The following is a 17,895-nucleotide window of genomic DNA, read 5'->3' as shown; positions in this document are numbered from 1 at the left end:
TCTTCCGTTTCCCTTTCCCCTTATCCTTGGCCGAGCCGTCCTCTTTGATCCAATGGAGTTTGCAGAACAGGTTGAGGGTCTCCGGGCGTCCTTTATATCGGATTACCCAGGCGTAAGCAATCAAGTTTCGCCATCCTAATGGCGTCAACTAGGCCAGGCAGATATTCCAAAAGCTTTGAATATTTTAACAATAAAGGGGTCCAAGGGAAAACGGAGGACGAAATCTAGCATATGTGCGTATATTGCTACATGCCCGGGTGGACAATTCGTTATCTTATCCCCTTCGGCCGGTAGTACTAGCTGGTAATCATCGGGGAAGGCGAAATATATAGTCCCCTTCACAAGAAAGTTGTTCTCGTTGCATATATTCACCCAGGCGGCATCAATCGCCACGGCAGCAGCACTACCGGCCTCATTTGGGGCATATACCATTCCGCCAGTGCCTCTTCATCGGAGTCGATCGGAATCTCTTCATCGTCCGCTTCGAGAGTGACGGATTCCTCATTCGACAGCAAAGATCGGACAACGCTCTCAACGTCCTCTGAATCTACAAACGATACGACCACCTCAATAGGTGCCGGCCTGACTGAAGTTTCACCTTTCTCTATTAGTCTTATCGGTCTAGAGGAAGAAGGGTCATTGGGCGGAAATAGCTTGGGAGAGCGTTCAGTTATGCCTAACATGGTCCCATATTGGCCATAGACCGGCACCCCTAATGCCTTTCCAAGTGCAACTACTAATCCTAAAGGAGAGGCTCGCAATACCGGTTCGTCGACTGGCCTACCAGAGATACTACAATCATTTTGGATTTAGTTCTAAGTTCCCTGGCCAGGCCTGCTACCGGCGAATTAGCAAGTTCAATAGAACTAGAAGAGGTGCTATCAGAATTCATATCACTTTCGGTCATAACGGAAGGACTTCTAGATATATTTTGTGAATTTGAATCTAAAGACATGATAAATAAGACGATATGATAGACAGGGAAAGATTTTGCGGAAATACCTGGAACAAAGAATATGGAGGAATGAACTGGTATCCGCGAGTACGTGAAAGCCAGAAGAGGGGATTCGATCAAAACCGTCAAGGATGCAGATTGCAGAAGATCAGATTAGAGAGAGAAAGTCTGTTATGAATATCAGAGCAAATGAAGGATTGTGAGAAATGAGGAGCGTAGGTCACTCAAAGCGTATTTATGGAAAAACTCACAGTTTGGATTAAGCGACTCTTCGTCTTCCCGTCCTAGATCACGCCACGTGTTGCTGAGCTCAGAAACAGCTATGAAGCAACTCCCCATAATGAGCTCTGACAGTAGCCACGCGTATCAGGCGACGATTGAAATTCCCAGGCAACGGTTCATCTTCCCACACTGTTTCAAGTCAGCTATTCCTATGACGGTTTAAAACCTACTAAGCAGGATACGTCTATGCTAGACATACCGGCTTGGGGGCTAGTTGTATGGAGGCTGACTAAGTTTCATACCGGTCTACTTAGACTGATAAGCATCGCCAAGGTCAACATGCTTACTACAGAACTGTTGACTTCGTCATACTGGTTCTATTAAGATACCTGGACGGTATCCCTCACCGGGCCATTACTCATGGGCCTGGGCTTGATCCAATTTCTATCTACATGTGCCTACGGGCCTAAGGATAAAACTTCAATAGAGGATAAAAGTATATCCTAAAGGAATATTCTAGCGTCCAACAAATGGGAGCAGAGTCCTACCTCAACAAGGAATCCTGCCGGCTCCTATAAATACCCTGTTGATCTAAGTCATGAGGTACGTTCACGATCACAATCATACTCCACTTGAGAGCTATCGGTTTACCCATTACTGACTTAGCCATCGGAGGGGCGTTCCTCGGATCAACCCCCGAGGCTAGTTTACGTGTTCTCTCTTGCAGGAAATCAAACCGGCTTGCTTAATATGGACATATCGGTTTACACCCTCATATTTATTCCATACCAGAATAGTTGGTTTTTGAGTCGGTTAGTGAATGTTGAAGAAGAGTGAGGAAACTTCTTCTATAATCTCCAAAAGCCACGTAGCTCCACCTCCACATGCTCTTCATTTCACCATGAGTTCATGGAGTATTCTAGATTAAATTAGATTTTGACTCTTGGTTTTAATTCTTAATCAACAAAACCGACATTCTATTATTGTGAAATTGGGTCAAATAAAATTTGGGCCATCTAACCCAACAGTAACATGTGTCATAACATGGCTTTCCACTTTCTATGGTGGTGAGTAAAATTTTCAAGAGTCATTTATGTTCTAGACATGTATTTGATATAGAAGTGCTTGAATAGAAATGAAAGTGAAGTTCGTTGAACAGAGAATGGTTCTCTGACAAACAGGTGAGGAAGGGCCAATATGCTAAATTACTAAATTATTGTTCATTAGTAGTATGTACTTGTTCTCCATTTCGACGTTTACTTCTAGGAAGAAGAAGGATATATTTGTATCATCACATCAATAATATGAATTCTTAAAATTAGAGATCCAGGATTGTAGCTACTTGTTCACATTTCACCTATCTGCCATTAGGTTCTTTGTGATGTTTGGTTCAATAGCTAGAGCTATGGCCTTTGTGGGTGTTGCCTCATCCATCGCATGCGTAATCCACCTTTGCGTAAATAAGTAATGGAGCTACATGAGCTCACCAACGGCTGCCACGGTCGCTAACATTGCTTGCACTCCAACTCTCTTGGCTGTGGGGTAAAACCATTTTCATCCTCTTTCACTCTAAAAATCATATACACTATATAGTCTAAATTCAAAAACGCCCAAAAGATTGCAGCATTTCATGGGATCATCTACCAAAAGGATTTGTACCATTAATATAGTTATCGGATCATGGGCCTAATAACTATATATCTTGCTGCTTTTTAAAGTGTGATTGATTCATATAGTTTTCTTTTGCTCCAATAGAGTGTGAAAACATATATACAAATATATATTAAAAAGCGTGCGAAAACAAGAAACTGTGCCATGTGGCGCTTTCCCTAGGGAGTTTTAGTTCATCTAATCCATGTACATTTAAGAAATTAAGAAATTGCATAATATAGGATTTGATCCCAAGATCTCAAGTACATATACTTAAATTCTAACAACTAGGCCAAGTTGTATTTAGTGTTATTATCAAAAAGTATTATAATAATAAATGAAATTTTTTCTTACCCGAGGCATAGCTCGGGCCTAATAACTAGTGTTGAATAAAAACATGCTTATTGATCAAGTTTCAAGTGTTCAAGAACTAACTGCTATTTGATTAAGGAACTTTCTCAAAACATGGAAAAGGCCCCAATATAATAGTGGAAGTGGTTGTGTACTCTACTATGCTCTTACATAAACATAGTGATGAGCTTACAAACAAAAGAGGAAGCTAGGATTCGTGGTATGGAAGATACCAAATGAAAAGTAAACCATGGGGAAAGAACAAGCTAGGAATCTTCTCCCTTTTGTCCCTCTCCTTTCCGTCATCATATTAGAACACAAGGATATGATAAGACTATACGTTTCTAACAGGGAAAGGTGAATAACAACTAACAAGTGTTGAGGAAATCTTGCATATGAGAAGAAACCACTCTATCTGTAGTGCAACGAGAAACTAATCTTCTTTTTTGACGGGAAAAGTCAAGTTTTCATTCATAAAAGGTCATACTGTGGCATCTAAAACAAACAGTATAACCAAAACAAAGCAAATCTAAAATGCTGCAACAAACTTCAACAGCATGGTTTAATAAATGAACACACATGCATTTCCAGCAAAGTGCAACAGCATGATGGGATAATCATGTCGAGAGCCACAAGGAGAGAAACCAGCAGATTGCTGAAATTAGAGCAAGTAGACCTTCTATCTCATGTAATATTAACTAGAAACATTCCTTAAACAAATCATACAGCGGAACCCAAAAACAAAATAAACCAACAAAAGAAAACGCACTTTCAAGTGCTGCACCAAAAAAATAAATAAACAGTGTCTGTAGAACACCAGGAAATCAAGCAAAAACTATCAACAAACGCACTATGATAGTGCGAGATGGATCAAACAGTTTATGTAGTACATCCAATATGTAATTATTCTAATAAAAAAGCTTGATGGTCCTTACGATGTCTATGTATCATTAATTTTCCTATATAACCCATGTTTCTCTACTTCCCATAGAAAACACTTCTATTCTGACGTTGATTTGAGCTTGAAACTTTGACTCTGCATCAAAAGAAAAACAAAGAAAGATGTCATCCATTGCCAGCTAAGCTCAAAAGAATTGAACCACAAAATCATAAACAGTGAATCTTGCTCGTTTAACACAGGATCGCTTCCATAAAAAGGTTTAGCAATCCGAAACAATTACGCCAGATAAGTGCCGACTTGGCAGAAGAAAAGATAAAGTTGACATGAATAATCCCAACTTTCAACCATCTCTTCGATATAATCCCAAAAATTGGCAAACAACTCGAATAATCCAAACTGACTTATAATTTCTATATGTTGTAGACCCCAAAAGGCTAAAAATTGACACTTCAGATTATTTTCCAAAAAGCTTGTTTATTCCCAAAAAATCAAAAATTCAGATTATTCATATTATTAGAAGGTCCAATTTCAAGATGGGTCGTAGCTGGGACATTCATGCCAAAGCTTTTATATGTCTATAAACATGGAGCTGGCAACACAATGCTCATAGCAAAATTCAACACCATGGATCTACTTGTTCTGAAATATGAACTGATCTAATAAGTAAGTTGACAGCAATTTCCAATAAATAATCATGCGAATAAATGGCAGTGAGATATGATCTTTTTACATAATGCAGAGTTCAGTAATTATTTTACAACTTCAGCGCTTCTACAGATTATTAAAAAAAGTGAATGAAATTTACGGCATAACTCACACAGATGCGAGATCCTCCTAGATCATCAATTAACAAGTAGCAAAGTCCAATTCAAATGCGGAAGATCAGGTGGTAAACGGAAATCATATCAACACTTTACAGTAGTACAGTGCAAGCAGGATATCACGATTTAACTCCCCACTCCACCTAAGATGCTAAGTACCTCTCATTGGAACAACCCTACGAAGCTCCTCATAAAGGGAACCAGCCCCGCCTTTGTGCATGCACTTTCACCATAGAGAGGTAATTTGACATTATTAGATTATTAGTGGCAGAAGCAAACAGCTCTGTGACTTTAAAATAGGCTCATTGGAAGACCTGGTTAAATGGTCAGTCCTGATACTGGTTTTCAGGGGTTTTCATATAGAGCTTTCATAACTGAGACAGAATATACGGGTAGGAATGCCATTTTCGGCGTGCCTTGAGAATCATAGTACTGCTATACGAGGTGCTCTAAGACATGCCCAACAAACTAATATCCTCAGCCCAAGTCTACACTTCCCACCAGTCACCAAACGAAAATTAAGAGGAAGCTTATAAACTTTCTGAGGAAAGCTGAGCTACAATTTTGCAGATGAATTGTCTAGGATAACCATTGCAGATTTACTAAAAAGGATATCCTTCCTCCTACTTATTAGTGCTGGTTTGGTTGATAGGAATTTATGTAGGCAATGAAAATTTCCATGATTTTCTCATTTGGGAAGTTGTTTGGCTGACAAGAAGTTGAGAAAATGAGTGCAATGGAAATTCTTTGGGAAATCGAAATTCCCACAAAATGTGGGAATTTAATTACCCACCCACCCCCTGGTCAATAAGAATTCCCACATGATTGCAAATTCCTTGATGTCAACCAAACAAATTTAGGCCCTTTCCTAGGAAATGAAACTTCCTATAGCAATTAAATTCCCATGTATACCAAACGAGCACTTAGTTTACTCATGTACCCATTTAGTGAACACTCATCAAAATGCAATATGTCAAGTCATTACATACATTTGTAACCAGATAAGTTCACTTCCCTTCATCGCCTCTTGTGTCCTTATTTCTTTAAAATTTAAATTTGAACTGGACCACATATCAGGTGACACGCAAGTTTGACTAGAGAAATAGGAGTATGTGGCATCGTGGCCATAAGCTAAAGACGGGCTACAAATGATGGTAGTATTATGGTGCTGAAGCGATAGAATGCAAGCCAAAACTCCTCTGCGATTGGGACTTGAAAAGTATCAAAATTCAAAACTGTCCATAACAAATCCCAAAAAGAAAAGAAGACGAAAACTGACGACACTATCATTTGCTTTAACTTTGCATTTTTATACTCTCATCCTTCAAGCAGCAAGGATACTTGCATGTCTCCAAAGTAGAAAGCAAGTTGGAACTCATTGATCTATAAAACCATAATGACCAAGAAGATAGAGATGAATGGATGTATAAATAATTTTTCCGTATAGGGTGACAGGCAAAGAATCAGCTGAGTTGACAAGAACTTTCACGGTCCACGAAGGAAGGGTCCTACAGGTTACTTCATCTACTTTTATTGTCACTTGTGAATCAGAACAATAGAAGTCATATTTAGAGGTCTCCAGAATTCTTCACATGTACAGACATGATGAAAGCAAATTAACATTTTATTGAAAGAAATCACTAAGGAAAGCAAAAGGGAATCTGCTCAAGAGGCACGTACAAATTGTCAATCATATCTAAGCATCTAGAAGCTCGCAAGCTCTTGACACTAGTTCATCCAATCAGTGAATCCTAACAGCAAATCCAAAAGGCAGTCATTAATGGAAGTTCTAAAATGAGTATTATCTGTGCTTCTATGCTATTAAAATTTCTCCAACCCTAGCAATAATAAATATGCAAACCAGACACATTACGTAATTGAGCTCACAAACAAGACGTTATAGATATAAAAGTTTGGCTCGGAACATTTCATGACTGAATCCAAACAGATAGCAAGTTAGAATTTTTACACAAACATCAGATCCGCATGCGTGAAAAAGTTGACACATAAATGATGAACTTGTGGACAGGTCAAATTAGCTAAGCTGCTTACCCTACTTGGTTAGGGTTCAAGGTTCAAACTACATTCACAGACAGTCTATCTCACATAAGGTGGGATCAGTGCAAAATCAATCTAATTTCAAATCCTCGCTTGCTGGATATTACTTAGGATACTACACCAGGGTACCATGCTACTTTTTTATATGGCACAAGTAATGAATTAGAAAATTGACCACATAAAATGATGCAAGGCACAAAGTATATGTATCTAATACTTTGAAGCTGAAATATACCACTCATTCCCACACATGTTTTGCTGCAAGCTACACACAAGCACAAGTAATTAGCATTTCAGGATGTGTATCTGGGTACTATAGATGTTTGTGCAATGGGTTTAAATCGTAAAGTTATCATACTATTAAAGCATTTACAATATGATAATATCAGCCTTGATTGACAATTTAGTGTATAGCTCTTCACGATTATATTACTTCAACATGCATTTCTTGGTTATTTGCCAACTGCTACAAACCAAAATATCCAGACTTTGGTTAACAATTGAATTACAATACATTCAGCATATGATTTAAGACCACGATAAGGCATCTGATGTGCAGCAAAGAATAAATTTCTAAAGGAAAAATGTCCAAAAGTACCAAAAAGCCCCCTCCTAAGAAAATATAAAGGTGAAACCTTGAAACTCTCCTTTCCCAAGAGAAAGGCATCCCTCTCTTCAGAATGTAGCCTTTATTGGGTGACTCGGTTGGAATGGTATCATGAATATATCTCAACTAGCTAGTTTGTCTGCTCAAATTCTAATATTATCAAGCAACAAGAAAACTAATATGAAGATTGTGGTGAACTCCGTTCACCTGAATCAAGTCAAACCACCCAAACAGCTAACCCAACACAATGTGATAACCAGGGAAGATGAATAAGAGAAGAAAGAAAGAAAATTACAGAACAAGCAATAGAAAACAGATAGAGGAAGGTGGTGTAATATTAGTATTACAAGGAAATGAGAAAATACAAAATACTATGAGCTTTCGAGAGGCTCACTCTCTCCCAGCCAAGTTCCCACAATTTCCCAATACACCTCTCATTTCCCTCTTCCCTTATTGACAAACCACTGAGATTCTTTTTAACCAACTCTGACGCACCCACTACCCACTAAGAGGGTGTTTGGTATGAAAAACGTAAACGGAATGGAAAGGATTTGGATAAAGAGGGGAAATGGAAATAATAACCGTTACCTTTAATTGTTGTTTGGTATCTAAGTGGAATGGAAACAATTGAGAGGATTATGATTGAGGAAGGAAACGTGATTTGTTTCCACTAGTTTAATAAGGGTAACAAAAGGGGGGGATTATGTTTCCCCTTAGAAACGGTATTTGTTACTTAACACTCATACCAAACAATTAAAAATGGAAACACTCATTTAAATCCGTTTCCTACATCAAAATTTTCCATACCAAATACCCTCTAACTGTTTTGTGGTCCATTCCCCAAATTCCCCTTCTTGTAGCGCCTCTTGTAAGTTATCAGCTGAGGTGTGTGATTCATCACAAAGATATGGCTACCCACCCCCATACAGCCATACCTCTGGCTTTTCTTCCCACTCCTACCCTGACCTGTAGGTACACAAGTCCAGTGAACAATTGACACGTCATCAAAAAAAGGAATAAGAAAGCCGATTCCACTATAATTGAACTTTTAAAGGATAAACAAGGTATTGACTGCCGACAACCAGTAAGTCCTATTTAAGACGTCTTATTGAACTACAAAGTACAATGAGCAAATTATCAGTTTATCACTCTCAATGTAATGATAGGGTAGACAACAATTTATCACCTTATCCATGTAATGACAGGGGATACAAACAATTATCACCATATCAATGTAATGATAGGGGAGACAAAAAAAATTATGAATCAATGTCCGTAAATGAAGATTTAAGTGTAATCGTGCAGTATCAAACAGCAACTTTGACAAAAAAGGCGGTCAAGAAAATCTGGATCCTCACCTAAAATTATCTACTGGCTGCACCTGAGAAAGCTTCAAAAAGCCCACAGCAATTCATCCAGGAAGTTCGTCGCACAGGCAGTGGAGCAGAAGATACCAATGGCTGCAAATTCAAGGTTTTAGAAATGGTGGTCATAGAAAAAATGTCAAATTCCACTTCATTACTAAGCAGATAATTCACTATACCTGCTCCTCGACGTACTTATGTGTCTCTGACTCTTTCACATGATTATCCTCATAACAAGCATCTGCAGGTATTACACCAGAAGACGGAGGCAACAAACCGTCACCATCTCTTGCTGCGATGTCCACAGATCCAGAAAGGTTCCCAGGGACCTCTTCCTTGACTTGAATCACTTTTGTTTCAATCTCCTCCTGCAGAAATTCTGTCACTCCAGAAGAAACTTTGTCTTTCTCATCAGCTGATGGCAAGACTTCATCACAGTTTTGCTTCAATCCTGATTCAACAACATGAGAGATCATAGAATTCTTAACAGCCGCACTCTCACTCCCAGCATTTGGCTCTTGTGGCAACGACACAACTTGCTTAACCGACTCTTCAACAGGGATACTCTCCTCAACCGAATCACAGACCACCTCGGAAATCACTGGATTCTCCCCTGATGCCTCTGCTACCACAGGTTTCTCCTTTTCAACTGCAACCTCCTCATCATCTGAACTGCTACTGCTGGAACTAGAACTGGAATTCTCATGTTGCCCATTCTTACTCTCTCTACCATCATCCTCAGTATTAACCATTACATCATTATAACTCTCGCCAGTATTACCCTTCCCTTCGCTCGAAAATTCTTGAACATTTCTTACTTCCTTAAAAGACTCCCTTTCACCTTCACCACCATCACTCTCTCTCTCATCATGGGATTTTCCATTATCATTCCCTAACATAGTTTCATCCATTGCGCAAATTCAAATCAGATGAAAATCAAACCAAACAAACAATTCAAAAAACAACTCAATTCCCAAAATCAAGAGCGAAAATCAATCAAACAATCAAAATCAAACAAAAATCAATTCCAACAGATTCACATCAAATAAAAGAGCAAATCAACAAACAAACGCATACCCAACTACGCAAATTCCCAGTAAATTAACAATTATATACCAGAAAAAAGCAAAAATCGATCCTTAATGATTGATTGAAAGACAGATAAGCCATGTGGAAAGAGGGTTTAAGCAAAAAACCAAAGATGCTAAATCAATTTTATACCTTTAGAGTGAGACCCATAGTTGTTGTTGGTAGAGTTATGGGTTTCTTTTTGCAACTTTTTCTTGGCAGCTTTTCTCTTCTTAGCACCCGAAGGCATGATTAGTGTATATGGGTAGAGAGAGAAACACTTGTAGAGAGAGAAAGCAAGGTTTTACAGCAATAATGGGGACTACCCAGATCGTGGGTTGTCCCTTATTTTGCTATTCTTTACTCTAAACAACTGAATCTACACTTTCCAGTGTAAAAATTCAATCTTTCTCTCTCTAAAAATTTAATGGGTTCACACTCAATTAAATTAAATATATATTGCTCAAATGAATGCTTCCAAATTTACACACCTCACTTTACAGTTTACAGACTCTCTGTCTCCTTTTCTCTCTCTTAACTTTTTTCACTCTAGAATTGCTTGCTGTAATTTTGGTGAAATATTTGGCATTTATGGGATAGTGGTAGGTTGAAATCTGTAGGTGTTTTTTTGTGTTCTTGGAAATTTCAAGAAGCAGATAGTGAGTGAAATTGAAATGTGTAATAGTTTTGGTACAAGCTGCCACTTTCTGATAAGTGATAACCCAGCTTCAAAAAACAATTAATAATTAAAAATTTAACAGGGGTTTTATTTTTCTTTTTTGAGAAAATTGAAAAAGGAAGAAAATGAATTGATTTTTGATTTGGATAGGGCGGGATAATTTGGGAAAGTTTAGGAAGACCATGGATGACTGATGAGGATAGACAGGTGGGGTTTTGTTGAAATGAGTGAGTGGTGGTTGCTTGCCAAAGTTTGTTGTACTTCCTAGTGATTTGCTGTTTTTTCTTTTATTTTATTTTCTCATTTATCTTTTGCAAAATTTTGATATTGATAACTCATAATAATAAAATGAAATCATCAAAGAGGCACAGTTGTCAATTATTTATGCAAATGCAAGTAGCTTTCAGCAAAATCAATTGAGGTTATTTTATGCTTATCTTTAAACTTGGTTAACAATTATATGTAATTCTCATAAAAAAATATACAATTATTATGTTTTTGACGAACCTATCTCAAATAATTTTAAAAATAAGTGTAGATCTTGTTAGATATTAGAGGTAATAGGTTCCCCTTTAAAAAAAAAAAAGGTCATGGGTTCCCCCTTGAAAAAAGAAAAGGTCATGGGTTAGAATATTATCGAGTGTGGTATTTGGGGTAGGGATCTGCATATTTTCTCCTCTACTTCAAGCATCTGATTTGCAAATACCAGACTAATAAATTGTTGGAAAAATTGTCAATAATAAGTCAACATTCATCCCTTCCGTTAAATATAAGTCATGTTTTGATTATTTCCTGAATAAGTCTATCTTTAGTACTTAACAATTTCAAATAAGCTATTTACAAATAATATGACTTTTTTCTTTCTTTTTTGTAATTTATAATTTCATTTTTTTTTCTTTCTCCATTACACATCATATTTAAGCGGTTAAATAAGTTAACAACATGTAAGGACTTGTTAAAAATATATGGTATTAAAGGTTGACTTATTTGAGAATAATCAAAAAGGTTAACTTGTTTTTAGCAGATGACTTAAAGGTTGACTTATTCTTGATAATTTTTCTTAAATTGTTAGAGTTAATGTTTGGACATAAAACTTGTTTTAATCATTAGAAAAAAAAACATAAATTTTGTTTGGGCCTAAGATCCCAATCCAATGTGAAAACGCCAAAAAATATAATTAGAAATTGAGACAATGAGGAGGCCATCCCCTCCTACGCCTTGACCCAATATCATCAAATTAAAGGTGCCACCTATGACCTTGTGATCGTTGTAAGGAATAACCTTTCTCCCACATTTCACATGTACAGAGCATTATTCTCTCAAAGGTTCTATCACTAGGGAAAAAAACAGAAGGGCTGCGCAAGAAGGGTTGCGCTTTTGATAAAAGCGCAGCCCTATGGTTGAAGGGCTGCGCCTTTTTGGAAAAGCACAGCCCTACAAATAAGAAGGGTCGCGCTTTTTCAAAAAAGCGCAGCCCTTCAATTGGAAGGGCTGCGCCTTTTAAAAAGCGCAGCCCTTCACCATGGGAAGGGCTGCGCTTTTTAAAAGGCGCAGCCCTTCCAATTGAAGGGATGCGCTTTTTTAAAACTAACGCAGCCCTTCCTGAAAAATTTTGAAATTTCGATACCGCGGGCTTTGAAATATTGAGCGGGGATTCAGATATATTATCCCTCATTCTCTCTCCTCTCTCACGTCCCTCATTATTCCTTTCCTCCTTCTCTCTCATCCTCTCTTCTCTCTTATCCTCTATTCTCTCTCATCCTCTCTTCTCTCTCAAAAAATCCCATAAACATTTGCGACAAAAACCCTGAAATGATTTGCACTAAACATGCCGACGGAGTCCGATTGCCAATTGTGATACCTTTTTAAGCCATCCGAGTTCGTTTAAGCCTCCAAATAGGCATTTTAAGTTTTTCCGAATTTTTTTTTTCCCTTAAATTATGTATTTATGTATTTAAACATTATTAGGTTAATGTTTGGACGTATTTCTTGTATTTTCAGATCTATAATGTTCTTGTATACTTCTCTTTGTTTATATATTTTGATTAATGTTCTTGTATATTCTCTTTGTTTTGATTAATGTTCTTGTATACTTCTCTTTGTTTTGATTAATGTTCTTGTATACTTCTCTTTGTTTATTTTGATTAATGTTCTTGTATACTTCTCTTTGAATATAATTTCTTGTATTTTCATCTTTGTTTTGATTAATGTTCTTGTATACTTCTTGTATACTTCTCTTTGTATATTAGTTTTTGTTCCTTTTTTTCATTTTCGTTTCATTCTTTTTTTTTGTTTTGGGTTTAGTATTTTCGTTTCGTTTCTCTTCTCTTTTGTTTAATTTCAGAAAATGTGAGATTATGAGTAAAAAAATGTCAAAAAAAAAATTTTTTTTTTATTTTTTTTTTGGTAGGAAGGGCTGCGCTAGTTAGGAAAAAGCGCAGCCCTTCTGGGCTAGAAGGGCTGCACTTTTTCCTAACTAGCGCAGTCCTTCTAGCTTAAGGGTTGCGCTTTTCTAGCGCAGTCCTACTTAAAAAGTGAAGGACTGCTACTGAAAGGGCTGCTGTCAAAAAGCGCAGCCCTACAGGCCTTTTTCAGCGCAGCCCTTCTTCATTTTTCCACTAGTGTATCATTATTTTTCACTTTAAACTAATTTTTAGGGTTGAGCTATGCTCGGGTAATTATATTTTTTATTTATTAATATTGTACTATAAAATGATATTATTAAATATCACTTGATTTGATAGTTAAGGCTTTAGTATATAAGCTTAAAGTCACGAGTTCAAATTTTATAAAATGTATTTTCTCATCTTTTTTTCTTGTTTGTGGATTACATCACTAAAACACCACAAGGAGAGCGTGACGTGGCACCATTTTTTCTTTAGTGACGCCTCTTTGAACTATTAGTATAGATTTTATCATACACTGACTTAAGCATTGAAATGATGTTTTTGGACTCAAAACCTGGGCTAGCTATCCCTTTTTACAAGAATAGGACGTAGCCCGGACAAAGAAACGAACATCAATGGGCCACACCTGATCGTCTTCCCTTATCTTGAGTTTTGCGAATCAAAATTAATTTCATATTCATAAACCAACAACAATTTGTTGAGTAATGTACCAAACTATGTTAGTTAATCCAAATTATTAAGATTTTCTACCACATCTTTTGCAATTTTTCACATTTTACACTAAACCCTTTTGTTTAGAAAGTTTCACATAGTACTCTTATATACGATTTAGAATTATTTCTAGTAACACCCTTGCCATCAAACCCCCTTGGTAATATCTCCATTAATTTATTTCTTGTAGTTTATCTTTAATTATTTTTCGTTTTTGGGTTGAAAATTTGAACCTTTTTAAGGCTTGTGTTCACATAAAGTCGGATCTAACTAGATAAATATTTAATGTGAAAGCTTAAAAGTTGTTGCATGTTAACCCAAAGGTAAACAAGAGTCCAACGATGCAAGTTCATGTTGTCTCCTTGAGATAATATTGCCTCCTTCTACGGTGTCCAAAGGGTGTTGATTCGTGAGCAATTATTTTCTAGGATAGAACAAATTTCCTCTCTAATAATCCGACAATTGAATTCCTTGTGACCATTGACACACAACTTGTGCTCATAAACCGCAGTGTCAAATGAATGCACAATTCTATGTTATATGAAAATGTGAGTGACAATTGGAACTATATTATTATTCACACCTTTAAAACTTCTAAACTCTTATACTATTTATAAATTCTGGAAGCAGATGCAAATGGAAAGTCAATGTCTTTTTCCAACAAACACCAGTAGCTTCAACAAATAAATAAATTAGTTTTTAGGCCCGAGTTATACCCTAACAAAGAAAATTTTCATTTATTAATATGTCATTGTAAAATGATAACGCTAAATATCACTTGTATTAGAACTTGTACAATGCAGTTTATCATTTTTTTTAGTTGTATTTGAATTACAAAGAGTAAAGCAGCCTAAATGAAAGTGCCACATGTAATACTCCGTATTTTGGAGTTATTTTGTACTCCCTCCGTTTCCTAAAGATCTTCCCACTTACTGTTCCTACAGATATCAAGGAAAATCAAGTTGTGTGGGGCTCTCTCCTTCCTCATCATTCCCTTGTGTGTGTGTGTGTGTGTGTGTGTGTGTGTGTGTGTGTGAGGTTCGCCATTGCTGCGAGCGAGGGAGTTCGAGGATTTTGTGTGAGGAGTTCGAGGGTTCGTGTGCGAGAGGTGAGGGCTGTGAGAGTGAGTGAAGTCGAGGGAGTCGAAGGGTGCGAGCGAGCGTGGAGTTCGGGCGGTCCGACGAGATCGTCGAGTGTGCGAGCGCGGAGTTCGAGCGCTGCGTCGGTGCGTCTTCATGTGTTTGAGTGCAACGACGAGGGTCCGACGAGGGTGTGCGAAGCCTTGCGAGGCTGTTGTGCGGACATTGTGTGGTGCGACCCTTCGACGTGACTCGAAGGCGCTGTGGGAGGTTTTGTGCGCGGAAGTGGTGCGCAAGTGTGGTTTGTCGTGCGTCGCTGCTGTTCCGGTTCCGGAGGTCGGTCGCCGGAGTTCTTTTGCTGGCGAGATTTAGCTGTATAACCTATTATGTACTTAACATTATATTAGTTTAATAATATATTTACTGTTTTCATAATTACGTTAAGCTGTAATTAGTTAATTAGTAATTAAAGTTGTTTAGTAATTAATTAGACTGTATAATTAGCTAATTTATTATTCTGTTTTTAAGTTAAGAATCTGGTTTAGGTTTGTAATTAAATAAGATGGGACGTAGAAAAATTGTATTACTGTTATTGGTTAAATTACCATCTTATTATGCGTGACCTGATTTTTGGGACATACGACTTTTGGACATAAGACCTAACTTTTGGACGTAAGACTTGACTTTTTGACATAAGACCTAACTTTTGGACGTAAGACTTGATTTTTGGACATAAGACATGGTTGGACTTATGACTTAATTAGTTTGGTAAAATAGTGGACTAATGACACTAACTAAATTTAGTTTGCTCACTAACTTTGACTCTTAAAAGACGCTAAATCCACTAGAATAGAAAAGTAACGAAAGTTCATGAACAAGGTGTTAGCTATCGTTTAATTCGAATCATTAGATCGTTATAGTTTTAGTTACGTAGTAGTTGTTAGTGTTATCAAGGACGTAGCACTAAAGCTTTTATTTAACGGTTTAGGTCCCAATTTCATAAGCGGCAAGTTCAATTAAGACAGCGAAAATTCTCCGTTACAAGGTACGTACGCGTACCAGTTTAATTCCAAGTATTATTATCATGATTAGGTTGCAATTCATTTTATTGGAACCTAGAAGCATGATAGGGAACGTTTGATTGTGATTGCTTGGTTAGACATTTGTAACGTGAAATCGATATGTTGCATTGAGATGCGAAATTCTATCGTAGTATAAATATGAGCATTATTAATCTGATCCATAGTGTAACGAGAGTGTTACAAGAGATAAGATTTGAGCATTGTAATTAAGAGAACATGTAAATGACTCTTTGTGGTTATGAAAAGAATGGACAGTAGTAAAAGTGAATTATGGCAATAACTTGTAGCTGGACTCCCTACGCAGGCCTACTGTGACGACAGTAGTGTCCTTATATTTTTGATAACTCAAGTAGGCGGAAGGTTCCGTTCGATCTTGGGGGTATGCATACTAAGGTGATGGGTGTGAGACGGAACAAAACCGTATTTGCATTTCATCTAATAGACCTATTCATGAAAGAGGTTAAATAGGTAAAAACAAGTTAAAAAAAGTTTTTGTAAAAATGAATATCTGCTTCTTCTCCCTGGATTTAAGACTTGAGATTTAAGTCCTTTATAGGGCTGAGAGAACTAGGGTTTATCGTGTTTGATTAGTTTTTTTATCGTGTTTTTCAATTCTTCTGAAAAGTTTGCTATAGCCTTACTTTAACTTTAATATGACTTAATCTCTCTAAACTGTGAGAGCCTCTCTCTCTATATTCAAAACAAAGAAACCCAAGAAATAACCCTTTCCATTACTCGGTTACAGTAACCACACCCCAAATTCAAATTCTAATTTCAAATCCCTCAAGGAAAATCTAGTAAGCTGAGAGAAATAAATCGGAAAAATTAGAAAACCTTGGAGGAATTCGATCTGCGATTACGGGAGGGAGTTCGTAAGTTAGGCTCGAAAATTCAGGTACAAGAATCTAATAAATCCAGAGATGCGAACAGGTTCAAGCTTATTGTGGCGGCAAAATTAGAGATTATAAGGAGTTCAACGAAGAAGTTATTACGAATTGGGTTCAAACGAAGTGGTTAACTCGGGGTAGTGTCGAAGTATACAAGATAGGAAAAATCTTCTTCTTTGATTTCTCGAACATGGAGGACCACGAAACTTTTGTGGTTAGGGGGTTGCATGTTATTAGGGGGCCCCTTTTGGTGCTAAATCCAATATCATACCAACTCTCTTTTGCATATCTAACCTTCAAAGAAGCAATGTCGTGGTTTCATTTGCAAGGCTTACCCTTTGGCTGCTGCATTGAGTAAGTAGCTCGGCGTGCGCTTGGAAAATTAGAGTATGTCTTGAATATTCTACTAGAGAAGTTAGGTGCTAAAAAATAGATTAGGGCAAAGGTATGGATTGATTTAGAGAAACCCCTGCTACTTAGCTTTTATATTGACGATGAGCGAAAAACTTTATGTTGGTTATTGTACGTTAAATACGAGGGAATTTTCATCTTTTATACAAATTATGGTCGAATTGGGCATAAAGCTCGAAGATGCAAACTATATACTGAAAAGGAAAAGGGTGTTTTAAGTACTATGTTAGTCAATGTTTGGGGGGAAACAAAAAATGTAGAGTTCAATAATGCGAACCATCCAATCTACTCATCGAGGATACAGGGGTAAAGTAGAATAGAGAGCAATTGCACTTTAGTGGGTTTGGTGTCTGATGCAGAGAACTCGAGCCCCCCCCCCCCCCCGAGTGGGGTACCTCGTCGGCATCGGCACCAAAAGAGGAAAAATCATCATCCCTCAAACACCTACGTCAGTTAGCAAAGAACAAAAAGATAGGAATGACCATGGGGGTGAGGCCAATAGAGGAAAAACATCCCGTGTGTTGGAATTCGAAGAGGACGTTGGGGACTCCTTTGATCAGCGGCTAAGAAAGCTTCGGAATTTAGTGTACAACAAGGCTTCTACAGGTATCATATTGCATGACTTTCCTTCTCCCATTAAA

General features: G+C 37.4%; 1 protein-coding gene across 2 annotated transcripts; it reads right to left on the bottom strand.

Moving 5' to 3' along the window:
* Positions 1–3,839: 3,839 nt before the first annotated feature.
* On the bottom strand, positions 3,840–10,806 carry LOC104884552 (uncharacterized). 2 transcript variants are annotated; one of them, XR_007268669.2, is made up of 5 exons: positions 10,151–10,806; positions 9,109–9,821; positions 8,924–9,025; positions 6,581–6,651; positions 3,840–4,214 (listed from the first exon to the last, which is right to left on the bottom strand). XR_007268669.2 is itself a non-coding variant. In XM_010669226.4 (4 exons), exons 1-3 carry the CDS (start codon positions 10,245–10,247, stop codon positions 8,930–8,932), a joined length of 906 nt encoding a protein of 301 aa, XP_010667528.1. In that variant the 5' UTR covers positions 10,248–10,798; the 3' UTR covers positions 3,840–4,214; positions 8,924–8,929. The 2 variants fall into 2 exon arrangements, 1 of the variants encoding a protein (XP_010667528.1); XM_010669226.4 differs by lacking the exon at positions 6,581–6,651 and having other exon boundaries at positions 10,151–10,798.
* Positions 10,807–17,895: the final 7,089 nt, after the last annotated feature.

Source organism: Beta vulgaris, chromosome 8, assembly GCF_026745355.1.
Source record: "Beta vulgaris subsp. vulgaris cultivar EL10 chromosome 8, EL10.2, whole genome shotgun sequence".
NCBI classification, from domain to species: Eukaryota; Viridiplantae; Streptophyta; class Magnoliopsida; order Caryophyllales; family Amaranthaceae; genus Beta; species Beta vulgaris.
This window is presented reverse-complemented; position numbering and strand designations above follow the sequence as displayed.